This window comes from Curcuma longa, chromosome 11 (assembly GCF_044706935.1).
Source record: "Curcuma longa cultivar G26 ecotype Majalengka, Jawa Barat chromosome 11, ITB_CL_G26_1.1, whole genome shotgun sequence".
NCBI lineage: Eukaryota > Viridiplantae > Streptophyta > Magnoliopsida > Zingiberales > Zingiberaceae > Curcuma > Curcuma longa.
This window is the reverse complement of record NC_133871.1, coordinates 25,846,881-25,871,584: the sequence shown is the minus strand read 5'-3', so window position 1 is coordinate 25,871,584 and position 24,704 is coordinate 25,846,881. Positions and strand designations below refer to the sequence as shown.

At 38.0% G+C, this 24,704-nt stretch overlaps 2 protein-coding genes and 2 pseudogenes across 4 annotated transcripts; 2 read left to right on the top strand and 2 right to left on the bottom strand.

Annotated features, from left to right (window-relative positions):
• Positions 1 to 266: 266 nt before the first annotated feature.
• Positions 267 to 3,993, bottom strand: LOC141839611 (APETALA2-like protein 4; annotated as a pseudogene).
• A 1,165-nt stretch (positions 3,994 to 5,158) lies between these two features.
• LOC141837610 (nonsense-mediated mRNA decay factor SMG7-like) lies at positions 5,159 to 12,582 on the top strand. Of its 2 annotated transcripts, none has more exons than XM_074724987.1 (8): positions 5,159 to 5,289; positions 5,811 to 5,906; positions 7,407 to 8,015; positions 8,117 to 8,239; positions 8,794 to 9,026; positions 9,099 to 10,984; positions 11,110 to 11,255; positions 12,093 to 12,582. In XM_074724987.1, exons 2-6 carry the CDS (start codon positions 5,838 to 5,840, stop codon positions 10,957 to 10,959), a joined length of 2,895 nt encoding a protein of 964 aa, XP_074581088.1. In that variant the 5' UTR covers positions 5,159 to 5,289; positions 5,811 to 5,837; the 3' UTR covers positions 10,960 to 10,984; positions 11,110 to 11,255; positions 12,093 to 12,582. The 2 variants fall into 2 exon arrangements, with proteins under 2 accessions (XP_074581088.1, XP_074581089.1); XM_074724988.1 differs by having other exon boundaries at positions 5,197 to 5,289; positions 5,815 to 5,906.
• A 607-nt stretch (positions 12,583 to 13,189) lies between these two features.
• On the top strand, positions 13,190 to 18,485 carry LOC141837611 (calmodulin-binding receptor-like cytoplasmic kinase 3). Of its 2 annotated transcripts, none has more exons than XM_074724990.1 (7): positions 13,190 to 13,866; positions 14,160 to 14,408; positions 15,034 to 15,293; positions 16,270 to 16,435; positions 16,507 to 16,596; positions 17,211 to 17,509; positions 17,958 to 18,485. In XM_074724990.1, the coding sequence occupies exons 1-7, from the start codon at positions 13,560 to 13,562 to the stop codon at positions 18,165 to 18,167; spliced, it is 1,581 nt and encodes a 526-aa protein (XP_074581091.1). In that variant the 5' UTR covers positions 13,190 to 13,559; the 3' UTR covers positions 18,168 to 18,485. The 2 variants fall into 2 exon arrangements, with proteins under 2 accessions (XP_074581091.1, XP_074581090.1); XM_074724989.1 differs by having other exon boundaries at positions 14,160 to 14,417.
• A 624-nt stretch (positions 18,486 to 19,109) lies between these two features.
• Positions 19,110 to 23,396, bottom strand: LOC141837444 (proline--tRNA ligase, cytoplasmic-like; annotated as a pseudogene).
• Positions 23,397 to 24,704: the final 1,308 nt, after the last annotated feature.

Here is a 24,704-nt window from a genome sequence, read left to right as displayed (position 1 = left end):
CCCATTTTGTATCAATATTTTCACTTGCATCCCCTATTAGGGTAATAGTTTACAAAATATCATTTCACACCCTAAAGTTTTTAAATCTCCTCCATTTTTTCAAAACACACCTTTCCATAATTTTTTAAAAAAAATATTTTGAACCAAATAATGAACACTGAGAACAGGCCAGTGTTCATCTTCCACTCCCCTAAATCATTCACAGCTAAAAATCTTGCCACAAATGAACAAGATAAGAACATAAACACTAATTAATGAACTTGAAACTTCTTCTCAAAGATCAAATTTGGACAACATGAAGCTTTTCCATAAAACAAGAGGCAGAAACACTTCCATAAAACTAGGAGAAAACAAAGCCAAAATGGGTCCTTAATTGAGCAGAAAGAAGAGTTCTTGGCCTCTCGATTCAGTTTTGTTGGAAAGAAAGAAGGAAGCCATTCTTCTTCTTCTTCTTGTTCTGCTGCTGCCACTACTTGTGGGAATCCTGATGATGCTGCAAAACCATGATTGAGTGATGTGGTGGATGGCATGGCAGGTGATGATGGATTCCTGCTGCTGCTTCGCTAACCCAAATGGGTCTCTTGTTGTTGCTGGTCATGAAGTTGTACAGAAACCCTGCTCCTCCAGGCCTTGCAACTCCATTGCTGCTGCTTGGATTCTGCATCGACAAGCCAAAGGTGAGTTGATGGAAGGCATTTGGTTTATAAGAACAGAACAAGAACATTCTCCAAAAAAAATGACAGCTTGGTTTTACAGTAGCTTGTATTTGGTTTGGAGTTATTAAAACTGAATCAGGCTAGAGTTTATCGTATGCTTCTCTACTCAGTCAGCATCCAAATATGCAAAAATAGTTGAACTTGCAAGTTTTGTATGATGTTTTAACTATTTAAATCTATAATTATGGGTTAAGATCAGATCACTTTATCCTTGTATTCATGCCGCTTTCATTCTCTTCTCTTTGTGATTCATTTATGATTACCAGTAACCTCAGCCGTGCCAAATATCACAATTTGAAAGAGACATTCTAAAAGAATGTAGTTGTTGTAAAGATAACTCGGGTAAGGTATGCGATTAAGAATATCAATCCAATGGAAGTAGATTTATGCTTTTCAGCAAACAAAACCAAATTGTTTATTCTTTGGTCCAATTTGGAATGCTTAATGGACAGTCATCAGCTTCCATGGAATAAACAACAACCAGCATTTGCTTCAATCAGAGGAAGCTTACCTGATTCACCTGAGGCAAATTCATTGGAGGAAACTGAAATGGTGAGGAAGATCGAGCATTGCCATGCGTAAAGCTACTCGTGTTGTTGTTTTTCTCCTCAGGAAGCTTGAATTTCTCATCAAACTAGGAGGTGAAGAAACAGCGTTAAGTGGTTTAACAAGCAAAATTATAGGTTTGTCAGCAATGAGACTGAAGCCAAAAGAAATTGATTTCGATGAGGTATGAACAATGTATAGAGGCTAAAAAATTGTGGTCAGAAAGAAATTATACCTTGGATTTAATGCTGCTCTTCCAGCGGGACTCAATGATCATCGGCTCGACAGGATTTCCTTTGTACCCTGAGTGCCCCAAACAAAGGTCAAGGTCGTGTTCAAGCTGGCCATTGCTTGCTGTATTCATACAATTAGTCTCTGGTTAAAACAACACAGATTTCAGTTTGCCAACTTATGTTTGACCCATTTTGTTGTCTCTCCTCAAACTTAGATGATATAAGTTTGCACCTAAAGTTTACCCATCATCAATTTATCTCCAGTCACAGTTTCAGTTAAATTTCTGAATAAAAATGACGCCGATAATGCCATATTTCACCAATTGAAATATGGTGAAGAATGTCTTTGCAGGGCAAATGAATACAGGTTGCAAATTTCAGAAAGGAAACTGATACTTTTTGGATTCTGGTTGAGAGATTATAAATGAAGCAATTTCATCGTAAACGAATAAAGTATACTTTCCCTGAGAAAACTCACTGGATGTGTTGAGCTCCTTATAGATGCTACGATCAAGGTTTGTAACTGCATCCTTTCCGTTGCATTTGATCGCAGCCTTGTCGTAAGCTCTGAAGAAATTCAAATAAGCATTGGAGAACACCCCTATGATCCACTCAAAGTGCATGAACATGAAAAGACCAAGAATTTTTATGTACCTTGCAGCTTCAATTTCGGTCTCAAAAAGACCTAGATAGACATACCTGAGATCGCAAACAAATATATCATCGATCAACCATGAACATGAACCATAACTTGTTACACATAATAAAGAAGAACTAACTCTACTGAAAACAAAGAGCAGAAGTATACTTTTTACCCAGAAACTGGCCCATTCTTGCTTCCCACTTGCCACATTTGTGCAAGGTCACTCCTCTGTACTTGGAGCTTCCTCTAGGATAGCTCGTGCTCTCACGTCGAAGAACGAGAACAAAATCCTCCTTGGTGAGATTCCTCATCTGCATTCAGCCATAGAAACATGTGTTTTAAGTTCTTGAAGCAGTGTGATTCGTCATGTTAACCTCCTCCTCAGTCTCACCTGTCCTAGATCCCCTTTATAATCATCCAGATCGAAGTTGATATCTGCATCTGGTCCGCGGAACCTGATTGCTGCTCGGTCATAGGCCCTGCATTGAGATGCATTCAGATGAAGAATCAAACAATGAAGCAGGGTCAGTAGAGCAAACCTTGCTGCAGCATGTGCAGTGTCAAATCCACCTGTAGAAACAAATTGCAAAGAAACAAGTCAACAAGCTTGAAACATTCAGTGTTTGATTTCTAGGGTTTTGATTCCAAAGAAGAAACAAGATGAAACATTTCAACCACGTCGTGTTAACATTACCCAGATAAACTTGTTTTCCGCAATCCCTGAAAATTAATGGGTGGAAACAAGATTGACGTTAAGCCAGAAAAAGTAATCGAAGGATGCTAAAAATGCAATCTTTGGTAGAGGTTGAAGCCATGGCAGAAGAAAAGGAAGCTAACCAGATATGCGATTCCCATCGCCCGGTCCTCCTGTAGAAAGTGACGCCGCGGAATTGCGAACTCCTCGACCGCGGCCCCCTCCGGCTCTTCTTCGCGGCCTGCGGCTCCTCCAACAGCCTCCCGTCCGCCTCCGGCTCCGGCGATGAGCTACCTCCCTCGGGAAAGAACTGGCGGGTTACGACGTAGGGTTCCTGTTCGGCGGCAGGACTCTCCTCTCTAAGGCCGGAGATGGAGAACCCAAAGATCCTCATGGCACCGGGACGAAGCTCCCCCTCATCGAATGCCTCGGCGACGGAGCGGGAGGAGACGGAACCCTCGTTCTCGGCCTCGACACAGCCGGAGCCGACGCCCACCACCCCCTCGTTGAGATTCCGCTCTCCAGCCATCGGTAGGATCTTCGTCGACTTGACTCGACAAAAATCGCACCTTTCGAATCCAATCTGTATTCCTGTCTCCACCAAAATCAAAACATACAACAAGACGAAAAAAAATCGCACTTTTTACAACTCCCAACTGCTCTCAAACCTCCAACCTTTATCCCCTCTCTTCGTATTTCCTCATTTATACTCTCTCCTTTCCAAATCAAAACATAGGACAGTAGAAACGCCGAGTTCGGTACCCAAAGAAAGTAGCTTTACCAAGCCTCTTTGCCATCTAAAGATCGACACCATCCGAGAAAAGAAACTTCTAAAGAAAACGATCATTCCGTAGCATCTGCAATTCAAATGGGAACGATCTCGGACCCCTCCTATGGCGATTTATCTCCACAAAGATGGCACCTTTTCTCCTTCCACCAAGCAATCCTACTTCTTTTCCCTTTCTCCACCCATCTCCTCATCTATACTCCCTCAAACCAAAACCTAGGACATGGCAAAGGCAGCAGAGGATTGTAATTTCAACTTTGAAGCGTGAAAAGGTAGTGGCTTACCTACTGACATCGATTCTGTTCGTCCATCCTGCTTCACCGTGGAAAATTGGAAAAGGAAGGGGAGTGATTGTCACATCCTTGTTTAGCCATCACTCATTAACTAAATGGAAAAGCAGGACGCAAGTGTTCCTAAACGCACAGGAAAGTGACTGGCTACCTTCCTGATCCCAATCCTAATCTCTGTCAACTGTTCTTTCTCACTACGACTGTGACGTTTCCTATATTTCGATCGCTGATGGGTGTTGTATTGATTGACTAACTGGCAGTGGGGAAAGTTTGAGTTGGAGTAAGCTCTTCCTCTTCATGCTAATGTCGAAAATATTCAAATATAACGCCTAGATTTTATCGGAATTGTTTCATGACTGAGAATTCACTGGCCATATGCAATTTTTAAATGTTTTAAATCCTAATTCGCAGCTCAACAAGTTATCTGACACAAGAATATCTTTAAAGCATACTCTGTGATCATAATCAGTAATACTGGCCACTTTTGATCTTTTTCTTTTTCTGCAAGTTGTCAACTTGGAGTCTTACAATGTATGATCAGTACTTGAATTGCGTACAGTTCAGGACCAGATCTGCGAGCTTGATTGTTACTGTGCAATCAAAGGAAACAAGCAACAGTTCTGTTCTTCCTGACCTTGATGGAGACGAGCTCCTTCAGTGGTTTTCTCTGCGTGACTTCCCACACCTTTGTTGACCAGATCTGCATGCAGCACTATGACTGCCGATCAAGAAAGCTGTGGAAAACCACACAGACAGCCATTCCATTTCGCTGCGCACGCAGATTGAGCTTTTCCCAGACAAAAAAAATGAAGAAGTGGAGTCAGAGATGTTCCTGGCAGTGGCAGTCCAGGGTGGTGGAAGATTTGGAATAGAAAAAATAATAGGAGTTTTGTGAAAAAGAACCCTCCCTCCCAATATATGGAATTGCTAAACGGTCCCTTGCACTTTAGAAATTATATATTGGCACATCTTACTTGTTGAAAAGGTTTATAGGCCATTATTTAAAGGGCGAGTTTTGTTAAATTTTTTAATGTGAAGGTGCCTTTAGAATTAGCCTTTATTAATATTGGATTAATTCTTTAATGTAAATAATTTAATAAATTATTGGTATTTATAAATAATTAATGAGTTAGAAAATATCTTAAAATAGCAAAATAAGGGTTAAAAATATTTTCTAATTTGAAAAGGTAAATTCCCTAATTTATAAATAGGTCTTTCGCTTCTTTACTTGGCTAAAGGGAGGAATAAAAAAAATATTAACCAAATTTGGCAGAGGCGGTCGTTGTTTCGCTTCATCGCCCTTCTTTGACGGCAAAGCTCCGCCTTTCGCCCATCGCCATCGCCCATCGCCCTTCCTCTCGCCTTCGATCTTCGCATCAGGTACGCCTATTATCGTATTCACAATGCTCTCCTGGTTAATCGATGTGGTCTTGGACCTGCAACCAAGGTGTTGGCCTTGTTGTCGCCGCTGTCTGGGTGTCCCGGGTCAGTTGGGAGGGGATCTGTTTAGTCCGGATCGCTTTGCGATGGAATTTCATGGATCGATGTGCGTTACGTTGATGAGGGTTCAGGGTCTTGGTTGGATGGGATTTTGGTCTGTTTTGGGGGTTTCTGATTAGGACGTCGTTGTTTTGCAGTTTTGCTAGGTTAGGATTTGGGTGGGTCAACGTAAAGTTATAGAGGAAAGTGGGATCTTTTGAGAGGGTTCGTGATTCGTGATTTGGGGACGAGAACTGGCTACATAACACTTTGGATGTTCTTACACGGCAAGAATTAGGTTGTCTCTATGATCGATGGTTATTTCTTTCTCTCTGTTCGTAATTAGGCTTGATTCTATTTGGGGAGCTTTTCTTGACCTAGAATTGTAATTCGTTGGTCTAAAGATGCATTTTTTTTCCTAGGAAGGGCATGGTATGCACATTTGATGGATGATGACTGTTCCAATGGATAGTTCTTCTCTTTCATCATGGGAGTTTGCACAGCGGCTTTATGATAAGGTATGACCTTGTGGAGAATTCTTATTTACTTTGAATAGCTCTTATTATCACAGAAATAGTAATTTAATTCTAATACAAGTTCTTACTTTCTTATACATTATCCAAATTCAGCAGTAGTTTATTTTTATTGTAATTTAATTGACACTTGTGTTTCACCTACAAAACTTTGATGATTATTTAACCATGTAGCTGGACACATAAGAGCTCCCGATACACTATCACAATATCGACAGGTTAGTTATATAAGCATGCAGAAATAGGATCTACTTATGGTCCTTTTGGCCCTTTCAAAGACCCAATTTCAGTGTTTCACTGTCATAACAGTAAACCCTAAACTCTTTCGTGTGAAATTGTTTTTGGTTTGAATCTTCATAGCTCCAAAATTCCTAATACATTTCTCATTTCTTTGAAACTGATCTAGCTAAGTATTGGATTAACCCCACAAATGATGTAAGTATTATGCATCCCTTTTTCAAGTTACCTGATACTGTATTGAGCGAAATGATATATTAGGACTGCATATGAAATTTCCAATAGTGTCCCCCATTGCGCATGCCTATGCTATAAGCACAGGATCTACTATAAGCATGCAGAAATAGGATCTACTTATGGTCCTTTTAGCCCTTTTAAAGACCCAATTTCAGTGTTTCACCCTCATAACAGTACCACTATTTCGTGTGAAATAGTTTGGTTTGAATCTTCATAGTTCCTTTTTTTCTTGTCATTTAATTGTAGATTTGATACAATGGTGATTAAAGTACCAATAAAATATACGTCAAGAATTTTGAGGCATTTACTGGTTTTTGATGATATTGTAGTTCCATCTATTATAACTTTAAAAAGGTCCACTTAGAAGTACCATAAGTTTATACTTTATAGAAAGCTTTTTTTTTAAAGTTTTAAGACGGTACCCTGAGGGTCATTTGTGGTAGCTGATTTATATATTCACTTATGTGGTTGTCTAAGAATTAATTATGCAGACAATAATGTATAAGATTGTGTATCCAATTGAAAAAAAAATTTACCATACTATATCAATATATCCTATCTTAGCAATCAATATATAATTTTTTCTACATTGTAACTCCTCATATAATATGAAGCAATCTAAGCAAACTAATTTTATTTAAATTTTATCTTAATCAATCATAGAACATAGAACACCAATGCATATCAACCAACCTAACCTACAAAATTCTTATTACATTCTCATTTTTTTTAAAAACTGATCTAGTTAAGTATTGGATTACCCCACATAATGATGAAAATATATGCATCCTTTCTCAAGTTTCCTGATACCGTATTGAGTGAAACAACATATTAAGATAGTGTCCCTCATTGCATATGTAGCTTCTCAAGTTATTAACTGTATTTTGTCCCCTCTATTTTAATGTTGCATCTATCCTGAATGGTAAAGGAATTTATGTTTGGCTTTCTATCCATCACGATATTGCTGCATCATATTCAGTTCTTAACTGTAATTTGTGGTCTATCTCTTAGAATGTTGAATTGGAGAATGGACTACGGCTATCTGCAAAGTCAAAAGTTCCTTCAGACCCAAATGCTTGGTTTCAAATGCGAGAAAATTATGAGGCCATAATACTTGAAGATCGGGATTTTTCTGAGAAGAAAGACATAGAGTTTGTCCTATGGCAACTGCATTACAGAAGAATCGAGGAATTTAGGCAGCATATTAATGCTGCAGTCTCTGCCGGTACAGGATCAAATCTACCAGCAGGTAGGAAGGTCCTAGTTCACCCTGATAAAATTAAGAAAATCCACTATGTTTTCAGAAGCTTCCTGACAGAAGCTACTGGATTTTACCATGATCTCATATTGAAGATTAGAGCAAAGTATGGCCTGCCATTGAGCTACTTTAATGAGGGAATTGAAAATGAAATTGTTTCAACAAAAGATGAAAAGAATTTGCCTGAGATGCAGAAAGGGCTTGTGTCTTGTCACCGGTGTCTGATATATTTGGGAGACCTTGCGCGTTATAAAGGACTATACGGAGAAGGCGACTCTGTTAGTCGTGATTTTGCAGCTGCTTCAAGTTACTATTTGCAGGCAGTTTCACTCTACCCTTCAAGTGGCAACCCACATCATCAGGTTTGCATGTTGTTGCATTGAGCAGTTCAGATTATCTAGCTGCTTCTGTTTACATGGTTCTTGTTCTATTTATTATCTATATAAAATCTATATGGTTGCAGCTGGCAATACTTGCTTCCTATTCAGCTGATGAGCTGTTGGCTGTATACCGGTACTTCAGAAGTTTGGCAGTTGAAGTTCCCTTTTCAACTGCAAGAGATAACTTGATAATTGCTTTTGAGAAGGTACCTTTTAATATGATCCAACTATTATGATTCTGCATTTTTTCGTTTCTGTTACTTATGTGGTCCATAATTTTTTGCATGCATGCATCAAGCTGGTGTTTTTTAAATGTGATGAAATAAATTTGTTTTTTTTTTGGATTACTTACAATTGCAACATTCTGACTGCCACCTCTTTGCTACATCACTGATACCTTTCACTGCTATCACTTATTTTGAATAATTAAATACTTGATCATGATACTGTGATAGAATGCTTTTGAACATATTGTTGGCAAGTTATGTTTTTTTTTTCTTTTTAGGTTAAATGTGGATTTTGCAAGTGATGAATTTATCTATGATAGATGCCAATAATCTTTCGTTGACTGCATTGTGCTTATTAGCTTTTAATCTCTCTCCCCCTCTCTCGAAAATGTACATTATTGACCTCCTTATCTTTGCAAGGAAAATGAATGTATTGTCCTTTTTTCCATGTAAATTTAGACTTGACTATTTGATTGGTCATGTGTTTGATGCTTTATTATCTGTATTTGATATATGAATTTTCTTTTCTATAGAATCGTCAAAGTTTCACTCAGCTACCTAGCAATATGAAGGTTGCTTCAGGCCGAAAAATCCGTATGCGCCCAACTGGTCGAGGTAGAGGAAGAGGGGATCTAAAGCTCATGCAAAAAGATACTAAAATTGAAACTTCACACATCAAAGATCAAAAAGTCACAAAATCTGAAGTATTTAAAGCCTTCTCATTTCGTTTTGTTCGTCTTCATGGAATCCTTTTTACAAGGACAAGGTACTTGATCTTATATGTTATTTATTGTCGACCTTTATTCTGATTAATTAACCTGTTTTCTGACTTCAACAGCTTGGAGACTTTTGGTGAAGTATTTGCTTCAGTAATTAATGATCTGATTGAGCTCCTTTCCTCTGGTCCCCAAGAGGAACTTAATTTTGGATTGACTGGTGCTGAAAACTCATCAACCATTCTGAGGCTTATTTCCATTATGATATTCACTGTTCACAATGTGAAAAGGGAGTCAGAGAACCAGTCATATGCAGAGATCCTTCAACGTAGAGTGTTATTGCAGAATGCCTTTACATCAGCCTTTGAATTTGCTGGGTATATTCTCAAGAGATGCATTGAGTTGCAAGATTCTGCATCAAGCTATCTTTTGCCTGGTATTCTGCTTTTCATTGAATGGCTGGCATGTCATCAAGACATAGCAGCCAGTTCTGATATGGAGGAAAAAGAAGAGGGTGCAAGACTGTTCTTCTGGGATCACTGCATTTCTTTTATGAACAAACTTATTGAGACAGGACTTGCATCTATTGACAGTGATGATGATGAAGCTTGCTTTTTTAACATGAGTAGGTATGATGGAGAAGAATCTGGGAATAGACTTACACTCTGGGAGGATTTTGAGTTGAGAGGATTCTTACCGTTAGTGCCAGCACAACTCATTTTAGATTTTTCAAGGAAGCATCCTCTCATGAATGATGGTGGCATGGAAGACAAAGTATTCCGTGTTCAAAGGATTCTGGCAGCTGGACGGGCTCTTTCAAATATTGTTTATATTGGACAGAAAAAATTGTATATCGATCCAAACCTGAAAAAATTTGTTCTGAGCACTGAGCCTCCAGTATTTGAAGGTAATATGGACCCTACCTTTGAAGGTCTGCTGGATTCGGGTGTTAAGAAGCAGGGAAGTGAAATCAAAGATGTGGCTGATCTTTGGGCAGCACAAAGGACATCTAATCTTGGAGTGGCAGAAATCAAGGACCACATCTATATGGGAGGAGAAGATGATGAAGAAGAAATTGTGTTCAAACCTACTACTACTGAGAAGTATGCAGATGCTAAGTTAACTGCTTTTAATTTGATCAACCCTGTACAAGAATCTTTTCTTTCTGATCAGGCAATGCCAGCTCAGCATCTTTCTCCAAATTTTGGTCAAATTCATGTGCCAGCACTACCAAATAACAAATGGTTCTCAAAGCAGGAAGCATGCTTATCAAATGGTATTAAGAATATGAATATAACAGAAAATGGGCATTTGAATAAGCAGGTATTGCAAGAAAGCTCAAGTATCTTGCAACCTCAACCATTCTCACACGTATTGCCAACTTTTGTTAGTCTGGATGCCAATAACACATTCTCCAATCAGATCACAGCTGCAGATGTAGTGTTACCATCTGCATTTGACACTATATTGCCATCAGGAGCCATTTCTGATGGTTTGGCTATGAAGCCCTCTGGATTTCCATCTTTGAAGAAAAATCCTGTAAGTCGTCCAGGTAGGTATGCGGGGCCACCTCCTGGATTTAGCCATATCAGTTCTGGACAGCAGAATGGAGGGATTCCAAATTCTTGCACCAAGGATCAGCTGCACGAGATTGATGATTATAGCTGGTTAGATAATAGTAGATCATCTACTAAATGCATTGGCATGGAGAATTCTTTTGATAAAATAACACAAAGGGTCCCATACATTAACACGAGCAATACTACTCCATTTGCAACTGTTTCCACCTTCCCATTCCCTGGAAAGCAAGTTCCTAATGTGCAGTCTGAAATTGTTAATGGACGAAGATGGCATGATTTCCAGCTCTTCGAACAACTGAAACCATTCAATGTGCAGCAAAATCAGCACTCAAATCTGCAGCAGACTCTGCTGCCTGAACAATATAAAGCACAATCAATTTGGTCTAATCGGTACTTTGTGTGATACTTTATTTGAAGAAGATTTAATGGTAAGAAAATGAGGTATTGCTGTTATAACTTTTGTTTAGAAAAATTCATACAATGATTAACCTGTCTTTTGATGTTGGATGAAATATGTTCAATTATATTTTTTGATTTTTTTATATTTTTTTAGTGATGGATGAAGTGCCTTCCATGGTGGGTGGCTTGCAACTTAGTGCCTATTGAAATCAGTCCCATATTCACAGAATTAATTGTCGTCAAGTTTATGGTCAAACATTGATAGTCATGGGAGTGCTGCAAATGCTTGGACTTTATATGGTAGGTGCTGTTAACTTTATTAACTGTTTTTTATGTTTTTTTAATAGATTTTATATGAAATGTCTGGTATAGTTCATTTAGGTTGTGCTTTTGTTTTTGGGAAGTTAATGGCTGAACAAGTTCTCATTTATTAGATGGATTTCTCCAGTTGTAGGATGAGTATATCTTTTATTAGTTACTGAAAGCTATATTTAAACACCTTTTAATATCTTATCACTTACTGTAGCATAAATTAAAATATCTAAATGATCATCTCCTTTGCCGCACAGCTGCCTCAACTTCTCTTCATATCACTTACGAGATTGTGGACATAACTATTCTTTCAAACCTTCCAGCTTTACCTAATCTCAGCTGCAGAAGTTAATGTATTTGGGTGATATTTTTTCCTCTGAGGAGGGTTTGCATTTTGCTCAGTCTGACTTGAAATGCTTTGGACTCAGTTTTCATTTGTGTTTGTGGGAGTTATTTCTTGTCTCAGCCTCCTCAGGTCTTTTGATTGTTTGTTGTGGTCTCTACTATTGCTATAATGAAAACTATAAGTAAATGCCCATTACTTCAGCTCCTTTTTTACAAGTTATTTTGCATTTACTTGACTTAGCCAAACTATCATGGTGCATTTAGCGACTTGACATATTTAACTATGTTCCCTTTAATTTGTAGCAGCTATTGTCCAGTTCATAATGCATGATGAGGTATCATTAGTTCTCTCTCAGCCATTGTGTAATAGTCTTGTTCCAGTGTTTCCTTTAGTTGCAAAACTGTGTTTATGTTTTCTGTTTCTTTTACTTGGGATCAATCAATATGCTTACACTCCTGCCTTCTCCTCAATGCTACCAGGCTGCGGGAACAAAGAATCGACTATCTTCGATTGAGAGGAATATAAGCAAGTCCTACGCACGGTTGTTTCGACCACGATAGTGATACCTGGGGTTCGCGTCGTGGTGGCAACTCCAGTCAAGCTGTAGCGTTTGCGTTTGTCATCATAGGCCTCCATGCTTAAATCCAACTGCTTTCTCAGCGAGTGTGCTTTGGTTGTCCTTATCGAGCTGTCTACTTTACCAGTAGTAGGAAGATAAAACCGTCGAGAAAGTGATTCCGGATCGGAGGTTTGCTGCTGCAACTTGATGAATAACCGACCTATCGTTTCCAGTAGTATGGTGTTTGTTTTCATTGTGTGGTTTGTTTTTGTCTTTGGGAGCTTGAAACTTCCATTTGAGTTTCATATGTTTTCTGCATTTCAAGTGTTGTGGACCAACTCTATATGTTGCATGGCACATTTGGTTTGATTGTTAGTTGCTATGAAAAATATTTTGCTGCTTGTTTTCCAGGTAATTCTTGGCTTGCCAATTCTGTAAATCATCTTGGATTTTCATAATTTTACTTTGATTTTTTTCTTATATATATTTACAATATTTTTAAAAAATTTATAATCTATTAAATTTTGGTGCTAAATAATCATCTTGGATTTACTGAAAATATTATAATATCTATTATTTTTCATCTTAAAAATACTTTTATTTCTGTAATATATTATAATATATAATAATATTTTAATATATATTTTTAAAAAAAGTTATTCTATCTCACTCATAATTTAATGCTCCTTTTGTAGCGATTTTGACCGGAATTATTTGAAGTTGAAGCTACATTATTGAGTATTTTTTTATTATGATAGGTTATTTTAGATATTAAATTACGGGCATGATACTTGATAATCTTTAAAAGGAAAATATTTTTTTTAAATGAATAATTATGGCGTCTTTTCATTTTCTGCTAAATTTAAACATTAAAATTTTAACGTTGTAATAAATATGATTTTTAAAAAACAAAAAAAGGATGATATTTTCACCCACCCACATTCTCAATTCCACCCGGCGGCACATGCACAACTCACGTCACGTGCCTATTGCTTTCTTCCACACGGCTTCCTCATCCTCTCATCTCCTCCCTCCCCTTCTTCGAAGCTTCAATCCTCTCTCGTTCCTCTCTGGATTTTATTGTTACCTCGAATTCATCGCTTTGACGATTGGAATATCATCCACTCCCTCATCAAAACGTGATCTTTCTAGGTTTTCAGTTCCTTGCTTCTACCTTGCCCTCTTTCGGTTGGAGGATTGGTTTTACTGTTGATCATCGGATTCTGAGACGCGCGCCAGCTTGCTATGAGCTAAAAATCCGATCTTTTGAGGGTTATGTGCTCGGGTTCGTAACTTTTAATCTTTTGTCCTCTCTCTTGGAATCCGGCATGGTTTAGTCCGACGTTGGAAGAGAGAACGTTTTGGGGGTTTGCTTGAAAATTGGTGAATGGCTTCGTTTGCTCTGTGGTTGTTGGTGCTATTATCTCAATTACCGTGGGGTTTGGCTTCGGTTGCAGTTCCAGCTCTTCCGAAAGTATGTGGTTACGATCAGGTCCAGTACTTGGAATCATCATCCGATGAGTACTACCTCTTAATTAATGGAATACGGATAGAGGATCCAGCTCTGATCTGCAAGGCACTTGAGTCCTACTCCAGTAATGGCTGTTTTGCTTCTGATCCCAACATGGAACACTGGGGAAAGATTGGAGAGAAGTACTGCGATGAAGACTTCACATCATTACTTCACGTCGAGGGTAATATTAGTTTTAGCATTTTTTTTTTTTGACACGGTTCACTTCATATTAAATTCTGTTCTATGAACGATATGATTCTGCTACTGCTAGGAAGATAGATTTACATTCTGTGAATTTCTGTTGTTTTACTGCATTGTTGTAACTAGCTCACATATGCAATTGCACATCTGCTCACAGCTTATCAGTTGAATACTTATTTCTTTCTGAAGTTTCACTTTTGGGGGGTCCTTTTGCTTTGTCTGAGAACACAGTGAAATGATTTTTCTCACTTATTTTCTTATTGCTTACTGCAGTTAACTTGATAAGGCAAGGTGGGAGAAAACTGCTACAGTTTTTGAAAAATGTCACTAACCATAATCAGGGGAGAGAATTTAATACATCCGAAGAAGAGCAACAGTATATAATTTCTTCAGAAAAACAAGATATCCCTCTTGTTCTTCCAGGAATGATCCTACTATGTTGTGGTATCCTCTGTCCTTGCTTCTATGCTAAACGAAAAGAAGAAAGCCATCACAGTGTTCATGACCGGCAGCAGAAATCAAGCGAGTCAAGTTTGAACTTACACTTCCAGAATTATATATCTGTTTCAGTATTTTCAGTTTACCAACTTATGATTTTCTGTAGTTGTTGATTGGTGATGAATCATCTTGCCTTAGATTTATTCAAGTTTATGGTTACATTTGCAAGTTGGCTGGACAATACTATCTTTAAAGTGGAAAATGAAAGTTATCATATGGTTAAGAAAAGGATTTCATATTTCTATAGATTAGGGAATTCCATTATTTTACGTGACAAATTTTCAATTCCTTCCATGAAAAAAATATATTAAAAAAGGATATAATTGACAGTTTAAAGTAATTGCTGCTCGAAACCCAGAGTGAACAGTTTTATCACAGTTTGAAAATTATATATGGTGTTTTTTTTTTTGCTATATGTTTCACACCATTAAGTACATGCTGAAACAAACTGCCAATCTCATGTTGTGAAATCATTGTTGGTCCATGGGCATAAATGTTGCTTCTCTATATGTTTCACACCATTAAGTACATGCTGAAACAAACTGCCAATCTCATGTTGTGAAATCATTGTTGGTCCATGGGCATAAATGTTGCTTCTCTGTCACGTTTCAACCTGCGTTCTAATTAGATTTGTTTTTCTGTGTCTCAGTGGATTTAAATGAATCTTTAGAATTAACTTCCACATCTGAAAAGATTCCAGCTACTCCAAGAATTCCTCCCAGTCCATCTCGATTTTCATCATCGCCTCAATTGAGTAGAATTGGATCAGTACATCTCAGCATCAATCAGATATTCAAAGCTACTCAAAATTTTTCAAATGTAATGAAATTAGGTGAAGGTGGATTTGGAACTGTGTACAAAGGTGTTTTACCAGATGGTCAAATTGTTGCGATCAAACGAGCAAAGAAGGTAACTAATTATATATATATCTCTTTCTAAAGGGAGATAAAATAGGCTTAGCATCAAATGCATGCTTTGCATTATTAGAAAGTTGATAACTGGTTCTGTTGGTAAGCAACATTTTATTAATTTAATTTTGATCAAGTAAGAAACATTGGGAAATCTGTTTCTACTGACAGGTGTTTTTATCTGATATATCTACTTATCAAGGTAAGAAGGAATTATGAATTTTTTATTCATATTGGTTGTTGATTAGCTCTTTTGGCAAGTAGGATATAGGATTCCATCGCCCACTAGCTAGTAGGCTTCTACTTTGGTAATCCCATGATAAAAGAATTAGAATATTTGCCCTTAACTTGTCTAATCCTCATATGTTCAGTCGCCTCTTCCATTTCTACAATGTGTCTATTCCCATGCTGATGTCTTTCCCAAAATATAGTTGCAAGGTTATTGCCTTTACTTAGAGAAGATAGTAGTGACTATAAGAGGAGTCCCTTATCTTGATGGTAACAAACAATTGAGATGAGAACTAATAACACCGAGCATGCATGCACCTCTTAAGGAGAAATCAAGGTCATCATCAAAGTGCTTGTCACATTGTAATAGTGTCCACATAAGTTGCTCATATATTTGAAGGACTGACATTTTTCATTGTCTCTCATAAATGAGAGGAAAAGGATATTAGATCTTGTTCAAATAGATCAATTGTGCTATTTCTAGCAAGCATATCTTGCACTTGATTCAGTACTGAATCTTGTTGATAGCTCTATGCACACTAGGGTAGCAAACCATTTTTCAGAAAACAATGTGCTTTAGTTGGCTCCATGATGCTTGAGCAGTCTCCATGGTCTTTGTATCATTGCTTTGTTGCTATGCTATATGCTTCTTAACTTCTGACTGGTACACCACAACCAAGCATTTGACGAGAAATCTGCATCTGTTCATATTACTTGGATGCCATCTGCTGACGATAGTTTCTGCACAGGAGCAAATTTCATCTTTGAAAGACGAATTTAGCAATGAAGTCGAATTGCTCACAAAGATTGAACATGGAAATTTGGTGAGGTTGCTTGGTGCAACTGTCAAAGGAAATGAACGAATTATAATTACTGAGTTTGTTCCAAATGGTACTCTGAGGGAGCATTTAGACGGTAAGCTGCAAATTTCCTTGCTGTGGTGTTGTGTTATTGACTGTAATGTGTTTAATTTTCTGAATTTGCAGGTGTCTATGGAAGGATATTGGACTTCAATCAGCGTTTAGCAATTGCTATCGATGTTGCTCATGGATTGACTTACCTCCATCTATATGCAGGTTAGGCTTTGTTAGTGATGTAATTTGTTTTTCTTTTCCCATTTCTTTCACAACCCGTATTTTTGCTTTACAAATGTAGCAAACTATTCAATACACTTTAGTCTATTTTCTTCCAGAGTCAATGCCATAGCCAATTTCTAGCCATCTCTTCCTTCTCTTTATTGAGAGATTTGATAGAATTCTTATAAGTTCTGGCTTCAATCGCATGCAGGTGTCTCACTATTGAAGTAGACACCTCTTGCCAATTTTGATTAAATTTTTTGCTTGAATCTTAGCTCAGCCATTAAGGATTTCTTCTATCCTGTCCCAAGTTGATCCTGTAAGTTTCAGTTGAGATGCATGGAATTTACTTGTTCACTTTCTTATATGTCTGGGACTCTTTATCTTAACTATGCATGCCTAGTACTAATTGGGCTAAAGATCGAGTTGCCAGAGATGTAATTGTCGATCGAATCGAACTTCGTAAGTAGTTTCTATTACCTAATGATTTCTTGTATTTGCATCTGTTTATTAAACTGAGGTGTACCTATCTGAGACCAACTCCTAGAGAATCTAGTTTCTTGTGTCATTTGGGTTGAACTGAAACTACAATTAAATCATTGGTGCATTGACAGAAAGAACAATAATCCACCGGGATGTGAAGTCATCGAACATTCTGCTGACAGAGAGCTATAGGGCCAAGGTGTCGGACTTCGGGTTTGCAAAGTCTGGTCCGACAGATGCAGATCAGACTCACATCTCAACCAAAGTGAAGGGAACTGCTGGGTATCTTGATCCTGAATACCTTAGGACATATCAACTCACTCCAAAGAGTGATGTGTTCTCATTTGGAATTTTGCTCATCGAAATTATTTCCGGGCGGCGCCCTGTAGACCTGAAAAGAAATGCTGATGAAAGAATCACAGTGAGATGGGTAAGCAGCATTTTGTTCTTTCTAAAAATTTGATTGACTGAGACTAGTAGTTGCTGTTCCAGCTTCCTGTATTTCTTCAGTCTCCTTTGGTTGAAAGTGTGCCCCTTGACTGCTTAAGAAACCGATCAGTTCGCAATTATGTTAGTTGATCGGGTATTATAATTTTATCGTATTTTCTCAGTTGGGTCAAATGAACAGAGAGACTGAACCCCAGCCAATCGAACAGTGATCTTCAATGATCTATAAACAATGTCTTTAGAATTGACTGTCCTAGTTGAATATAAACTCTTCGAACTTAGATCATATCAGCTACTTTGCTTATGGCTGTGCAATTAAGTGGTAGAAGATGTATTAGTAACTCTTAACCAAGTTCTTTTCGGTAGTAACAGCACACTCCTATACCCAGTGTTTGTCTTCCTGATCTTTGATATCCTTCCTTTTACTGCAGGCCTTCAGAAAACATAATGAAGGAAATGTCCAGGAGATACTAGACCCCATGCTGGACGAAAAAGTCGATGAAGAAGTCGTCAGAAAGATGCTCGATCTGGCATTCGAGTGTGCTGCGCCTACACGATCTGACCGACCCGCTATGAAGGAAGTTGGAGAAAGACTGTGGGAGATCAGAAAAGTATTTGCAAAAAGCCTGAGGGAAACATAATTATTTAGGCTGGCCATGGAAGCTCTCACTTGAAACATTCAATTTGCTTCCTTGCATGTGGGCTCTCCACAATTGTATGATGATCAAGATCATCTGTTTATGGTGTGTTTTGGACTCAGCAAATTCCATACACGTTTGCAAATCTCAAGATAAATTCTAAAATCTCTTGTTCAAAGTGTATATGATTTGAAGTATACTTAATCTTTGCATCTCTAGTCTGTATTAGTGTTTGCTACATGATATTTGCTTTTACTTTGTATATTTCATGGAACCATTGATTGTTGATGCTTATTTGTCTTCAGTTTATTATTTTTTGCAGATTTTGCTAAATATTATTGTAGTTGTTTCACTAAAATCATCCGAGAAAGTCGAGGGGGTAACCTTTGAACCCTAGTGGCACTCCATTGTTTAGCTGTGCATTATTCATACTAACCAAACTGTTTTAACTTGCAATCTTCTTCTCTGATTCATCATTCTGGTGTTTAACATTGGAACTTGATATCGACAAATAGTTTGAAAACTGACCAAATTCTGAACTTGGAAGAGCATATACACATGCTAAGATCATACCGTGCCTTCACGGGCAAGTGATCCATCTGTAGTTGCATCGGTGCGAACCCAGTAATCTGTAGCTAACCCTGACCATGGTGAATAGAGAGATGGAGCCAAGTCCAGGGAGAATGAGGCCTATCTTCCTCATTGATGAATGCTCAAATCACTTATCAAGCTTTGCAAATGAATACAGACGATCCAGCAGGCTTGATATTTGCTTAACTGAATCTGAAATAGTAAGGATTCCAGTGACTTTTTCTTTTCAACAATTGATTTAAGCACTTGCACATCAACTTAATTTTGACACATCACTCTTCAGAAAATCTTTGACGCGGAGTGTAAAAATCCCTAGTAAATGTCGGTAAAATGTCTTGTGACGCATCAATCTATTTAGTAGCTTCGACCCCAGTATGTCCACTTCTTTGCAGGCTTTCCTGAGGCGAAGCAAAGAGTCCCTGCAAACGATATGAAACGTAGAAAATCTTGATGGTCCAGTGGGATTTACAGTAAAAAATTGAAAGTGTAAAAAGGAAGGCACTAAGAACTATGAGCCATACATTTTTGCAAGAGGAAAAGAGTCTTGGATGTTGAATCCTAACCCAAAGGAAATGAAACGAACAATACTCTTAAATGCGAAGAAACAAAACATGTAAAGATGTTGATCCAGCATCTTTTTTTTCTCCATATATATTGTTTGTTTGTGTGTGTATCAGAAAAGATCCACTAAGGTTCATCTTAAGTTTAGAATCTTGTATCATATACATGGCACTACAGATTTTCAACTCCAAATTCGTAAATAGACCTTGAATCTATGCAGGGCAGCTATTGAAAGGTTTATGCCGAGTTAATGATGGTGACTTAACCACGTTCACTCCTTGGTCTTTTCTTAATTTTGTAAAAAAAATGTTTACTTACTGAGGTATACTTGAAGGAGATCAATGTAAAAGTACAAGGATGAAAAAAAACACATACTAAAAGTAATAGCGGGGAAAAAATTGATTCAAGGATACCTTCAGGGAGTCTTGGTTGATCAAATGGGGTGCAAAGAGACTTTGCAGCTCCAAGTTCACCCTTTGTTCGAGCTTTTACATCTTTCTCAACTTCCTGTAGCATCATGCACATAAAGAACACCATTTGTTGACTTGGACAATTAACATTTTTTAAAGACCAAAAAAAAAAAACAGATGGGCAACAGAAATATAAGTTTTAATTCTACGGTGGATCTAAATGAGACTTGAAGCCAGCTAACTTATGTATACAACTAAAAAATTATAACTTCAGAATAAAAAAATACAAACAGAAGAAATATTCCCTAGAAAAATAAGGATGATAACAATAATTAAGCACATCTTGCAAATAAATAAACAGCACAATTAGATGTTTCAGCTTCTGCTCCTAATACGATTAAAAAAGTGAAGACCTTCAAATTAGAAGATACAAAGATGCATGAATGGCTATGACAAGAATCTCGAGCATGGAAAAAGATGTACCTCTTCATCGCACCAAGGAGCAAGGATCATCTTTTTCTCTCAGAGCTAAAACAAACTCATCCCATGTGTTGACAACCTTTATGCATGCATCTCTCTTTTGCTTTGCAGCATTAAACAAGCATTCCTGGATGCTTAGGAGTAACTCTTTCACTCAATCCACCAAATTTCCCATTGGTATATCTGTTTTAGCACCATTGTCACGACGAACAACTCGTAGCTGCAGAATTGAATGTGAGATTTCTCACCTATCAAATAACAAAATGGTGACTCCAATGAGGTCCGGTCATGTGACTTGCAAGAAAATTTTAAAGTGGTGACTCCAATGAAGTTGAGTTGCAGACACTTGAAATTACAAAATAGAATCCAGATTCCCACAGATAAATTTTAACTCCTTTGTATCAAGCAATGTCGTAAAGCACCATTAAGTTTGAAGTGGGAATGGACAACCAATAAAACCAAAGTGGAGGTATCGCAATTAATAAAACATTAAACATAACAAATTGGTGTCCTGATAGGTATCTGAATTCTAATGAAAGCATAGTATAAACATTAGTTACTTCATGTGAAACAGCAGTTTTACCAAGCAACCATCACTATAACTGATAACCACATTGAACAAATAAATTTGAGTACCAATGTACCAATGAATATATATATATATATATATATATATATATATATATATATATATATATATATATATATATATATATATATATATATTATATATATACAGAGAGAGAGAGAGAGAGAAGTGATGTCCAGTGCGCCCTCCCGTGCGCAACATCCATCCGCGATTGAGTGCGTGGGGTGCCCGGATCACTTCCGGACACCCCGACTCACCCCAATGCACACTCAGTCGCAGACGCTGCACACACGGGTGATCCGGGCACCCCGACTCACCCCAATGCACACTCAGTCGCAAACGCTGCACGCATGAGAAGGCGTGCAACATATCATCTCTGATATATATAGTGGTAGGTCCAAATAGAGAAACTAGAAGAGAAACAAAACAACATGCATACACTAAAACATGCAGTTGTTTGGCGACCGCAATTACAGTGTGAATGCTTATATGAACTTCCAACTGCAAACCCTGAGCTTCAATGTGAGTGAACTTGGAACTGCAATCATGTGAAACAACAGTTTTACCAAGCAACCACTATTTGGACCAAGCTTCAATGCATACACTATAACTGATAACCACATTGAACAAATAAATTTGAGTACCAATGTACCAATGAATATATATATATAGAGAGAGATAGAGAAGTGATGTCCAGTGCGCCCTCCCGTGCGCAACATCCATCCGCGATTGAGTGTGTGGGGTGCCCGGATCACTTCCGGGCGCCCCGACTCACCCCAATGCACACTCAATTGCAGACGCTGCACGCACGGGTGATCCAGGCGCCCCGACTCACCCCAATGCACACTCAGTCACAAACGCTGCACGCACGGGAAGGCGTGCAGCATATCATCTCCGATATATATAGTGGTAGGTCCAAATAGAGCAACTAGAAGAGAAACAAAACAACATGCATACACTAAAACATGCAGTTGCTTGGCGACCGCAATTACAATGTGAATGCTTATATGAACTTCCAACTGCAAACCCTGAGCTTCAATGTGAGTGAACTTGGAACTGCAATCAAATGTAGACCAGATCCTAGTTTACCTGGTTATTCGCTAAATCCTTTGGGCCAATTTCAATTCTCAAAGGAACACCTTTCATTTCCCAGTGTGAATACTTCCAGCCAGGGGAATAGTTATCTCTCAATTCAGCTTCAGCTCTAAATCCTGCTTCACGAAGTGTCGGAACTGTTGAAGAACAAGCATTGAAAATAGCATCAGTATCTGCATCCTTGTATGGTACAGGAATTACAACAACTTGGACTGCTGCCACTTTGGGTGGTAAAATCAAGCCTTTATCATCTCCATGGACCATCACCATAACCCCAATCTGCACAAGTCTGAACATTAGAGAAGGCTTTGTGAATCACATGCCAAAATCTCATTAAAAGAAATCCAGGCACATGCATAATTTAAGAATTTAAATGCCAAATTTTCAGTATGCCCACTAGGTCCTTATTTGATGTATTATTGCTACCAAGCACAGTAATAGAATTAACAGTACAAAAAGCCACAGATTGCTGCTAATCATGAACAGGCACATAAAATCTCACAAAAAATATCCAGATCCCTTTATCAAATGCATCCTACTATTTAATTTTCTTCATATACCATCACCAAAAAGACGGAAACCGAGACTTTGGAACACGAGATGTAGGGAATTCTGTATTGTGATACAATTGCAAGAGGAAATATCATGACCATGGTTTACCATTCAATGGAAATTTACAATACTACACTTAATACTGTAATATGCTAAACATCCCACATCAGTATGGCAAATATCAATTTGCTTATACTAAGATAATCCTCATGTATAATACTCGTTTTTTCTTATTTTGTACATGTGCAGACCAGCCAGGTATTTGGTGCAAACAAACTAAATTCAGAAAATTGAACAATACATGTTAACTCACTTACAACCTATGGGTCACCAACAACTATGGAGATCATCTGCCCTTAGTGCTTGCAGGTAAAAAATGATCTTATATACCTGAACAATGGTGTAAAGCTATAAATTACCTGAATATGATTAATGACCAATCACTATGATGCTTTTAATCACTTGTCCTTGTCAACCTTTTTTTTCATTTACAAAGTTTTCAAATTCATAGTTGGTAGATCAATCTCAAGTTTAATTTGTAACCGAAGTACCATTCACTTAGCCACAACGCCTGAGCAGTGGCAGATGCATACAATGATCTTCTTTGGTGCTGAAGATGGCATTACAGCAAATGCACATTCAAATTACACTGCTTTAAAAATAGTGCACAAATGCCCCCAGCAACTCGTACCATTCTTGTTGTTGGGCTTGATGGCCATGAATCTAGACAAGTAATTGCCGACTTGGCGACCCCTGGAAGAAGAATGATTGCCAACCTCAACGATTTGGAATGCGGATCTATCGAGAAGAAAACAGATCGAAAGATTACGATCCGGAGAAAGAAGGAGAGGTCATCACGTCCGTCTGGTAGATGCTCGGCTTCGAGAGCTCCACGTCGCGCGCGAGTGAGACGCCTAGACAGGTGAGCCCTAGGTCTCCATCGAGGAGATCCATTTATAGGGGCAGCGCAAGCGCATGAAATCCGTGCGATTGAAGGAGCAAATGGGCCGAGGCCCATTGTCTCCCCTTCAACCTTGACAGCGAGCCGGTGTGACTATAAAATAAAATAAAATTCATTGAATTTAAATTTGTTATTTTTTCCTAATTTATTTATTTTATTTTAGTTTATTATCGAACTAAAATAAATTAAGAGGGTGTTTGATTTGAAAAAAAAAATTATTTTTTATTTTTTATTTTTTTTATTTTTTTTATTTAGTTTTTAGAAAACAGAAAATGTGTTTGGTATGATATATTATTTTTTATTTTCTAAAAAAGAAAATTAAAAAATATATTTGGATTGTTAATATGGAAAATACGTCCTCTCTACCTCTAACTTCACCAGCTCCATCGTCCTCATCCTCTTATCCTCCCTCTCTGTTGCTCTCCGCCACTTTTACCCCCCTCGTCGAAAAGATACGCAACTTCGACGTCCGCCCTGACGGCTACAAAATTTACTACGCTTACAGCGACTCAGTTCCCTTCATTGTCGCCGAGTACAGCGGCGACTTTGATGACGTCTCCAGTGACCATCCTCGACTCGTCAAGAACATGCTTTGCTTGCTTCCTGAGCTCTCCGAATCCAGCACCGACGACAACGACATCCGGCTTCTGGCTCTACAAGCGACGCTCTTTCCGGAGCGAGGAGTCGCGGTTGGCATCCTCGCTCTTTTTAGAGCGAGGAAACGCTCTTTCCGGGAGCAAGGAGTGATCAAGGCGTTTAAAGAGAATCATTTAAAGGATGCCAGAGAGTGATCAGAAAACTTCAAGACATTACGCTAGCCAAATTTCTTAACCATCACCGAATCGTCGATGTTCAAAGTGTCGCCGAAAATATTATGGCATTACTGTAGCAGCATTTTCATTTTTTCTATTTTCAATAACAATTTCTATTTTTCATAAAAAATAATATTTTATTATTTTCTATTTTCTTAGAAAATAACTTCTCATTTGTCACTGAATGAATGAGATTAACGAGATTGAAAAATATAAAATAAATAACAACTTCTAAAAAATAAATAAAAATAAAAATAAAAATAAAAAGTGATCAAACCAAACACCCTAAGTTTCTTTTAAGTGAAGTATTTTTATTCGATAAATTATTTTAAAAAAAAAGAAATTGTAAAGTCTATATCACATGTTATATTCGTTGTTTGAGTTGCGTCTCCGCCACAAGCGATCTTCTGAGCCACGACTGTAACGTCCCACGTGTGTGGCGTTCATTGGCCAGCGTGCTCGCGGACCCATTCGCTCCTCCACTCGCGC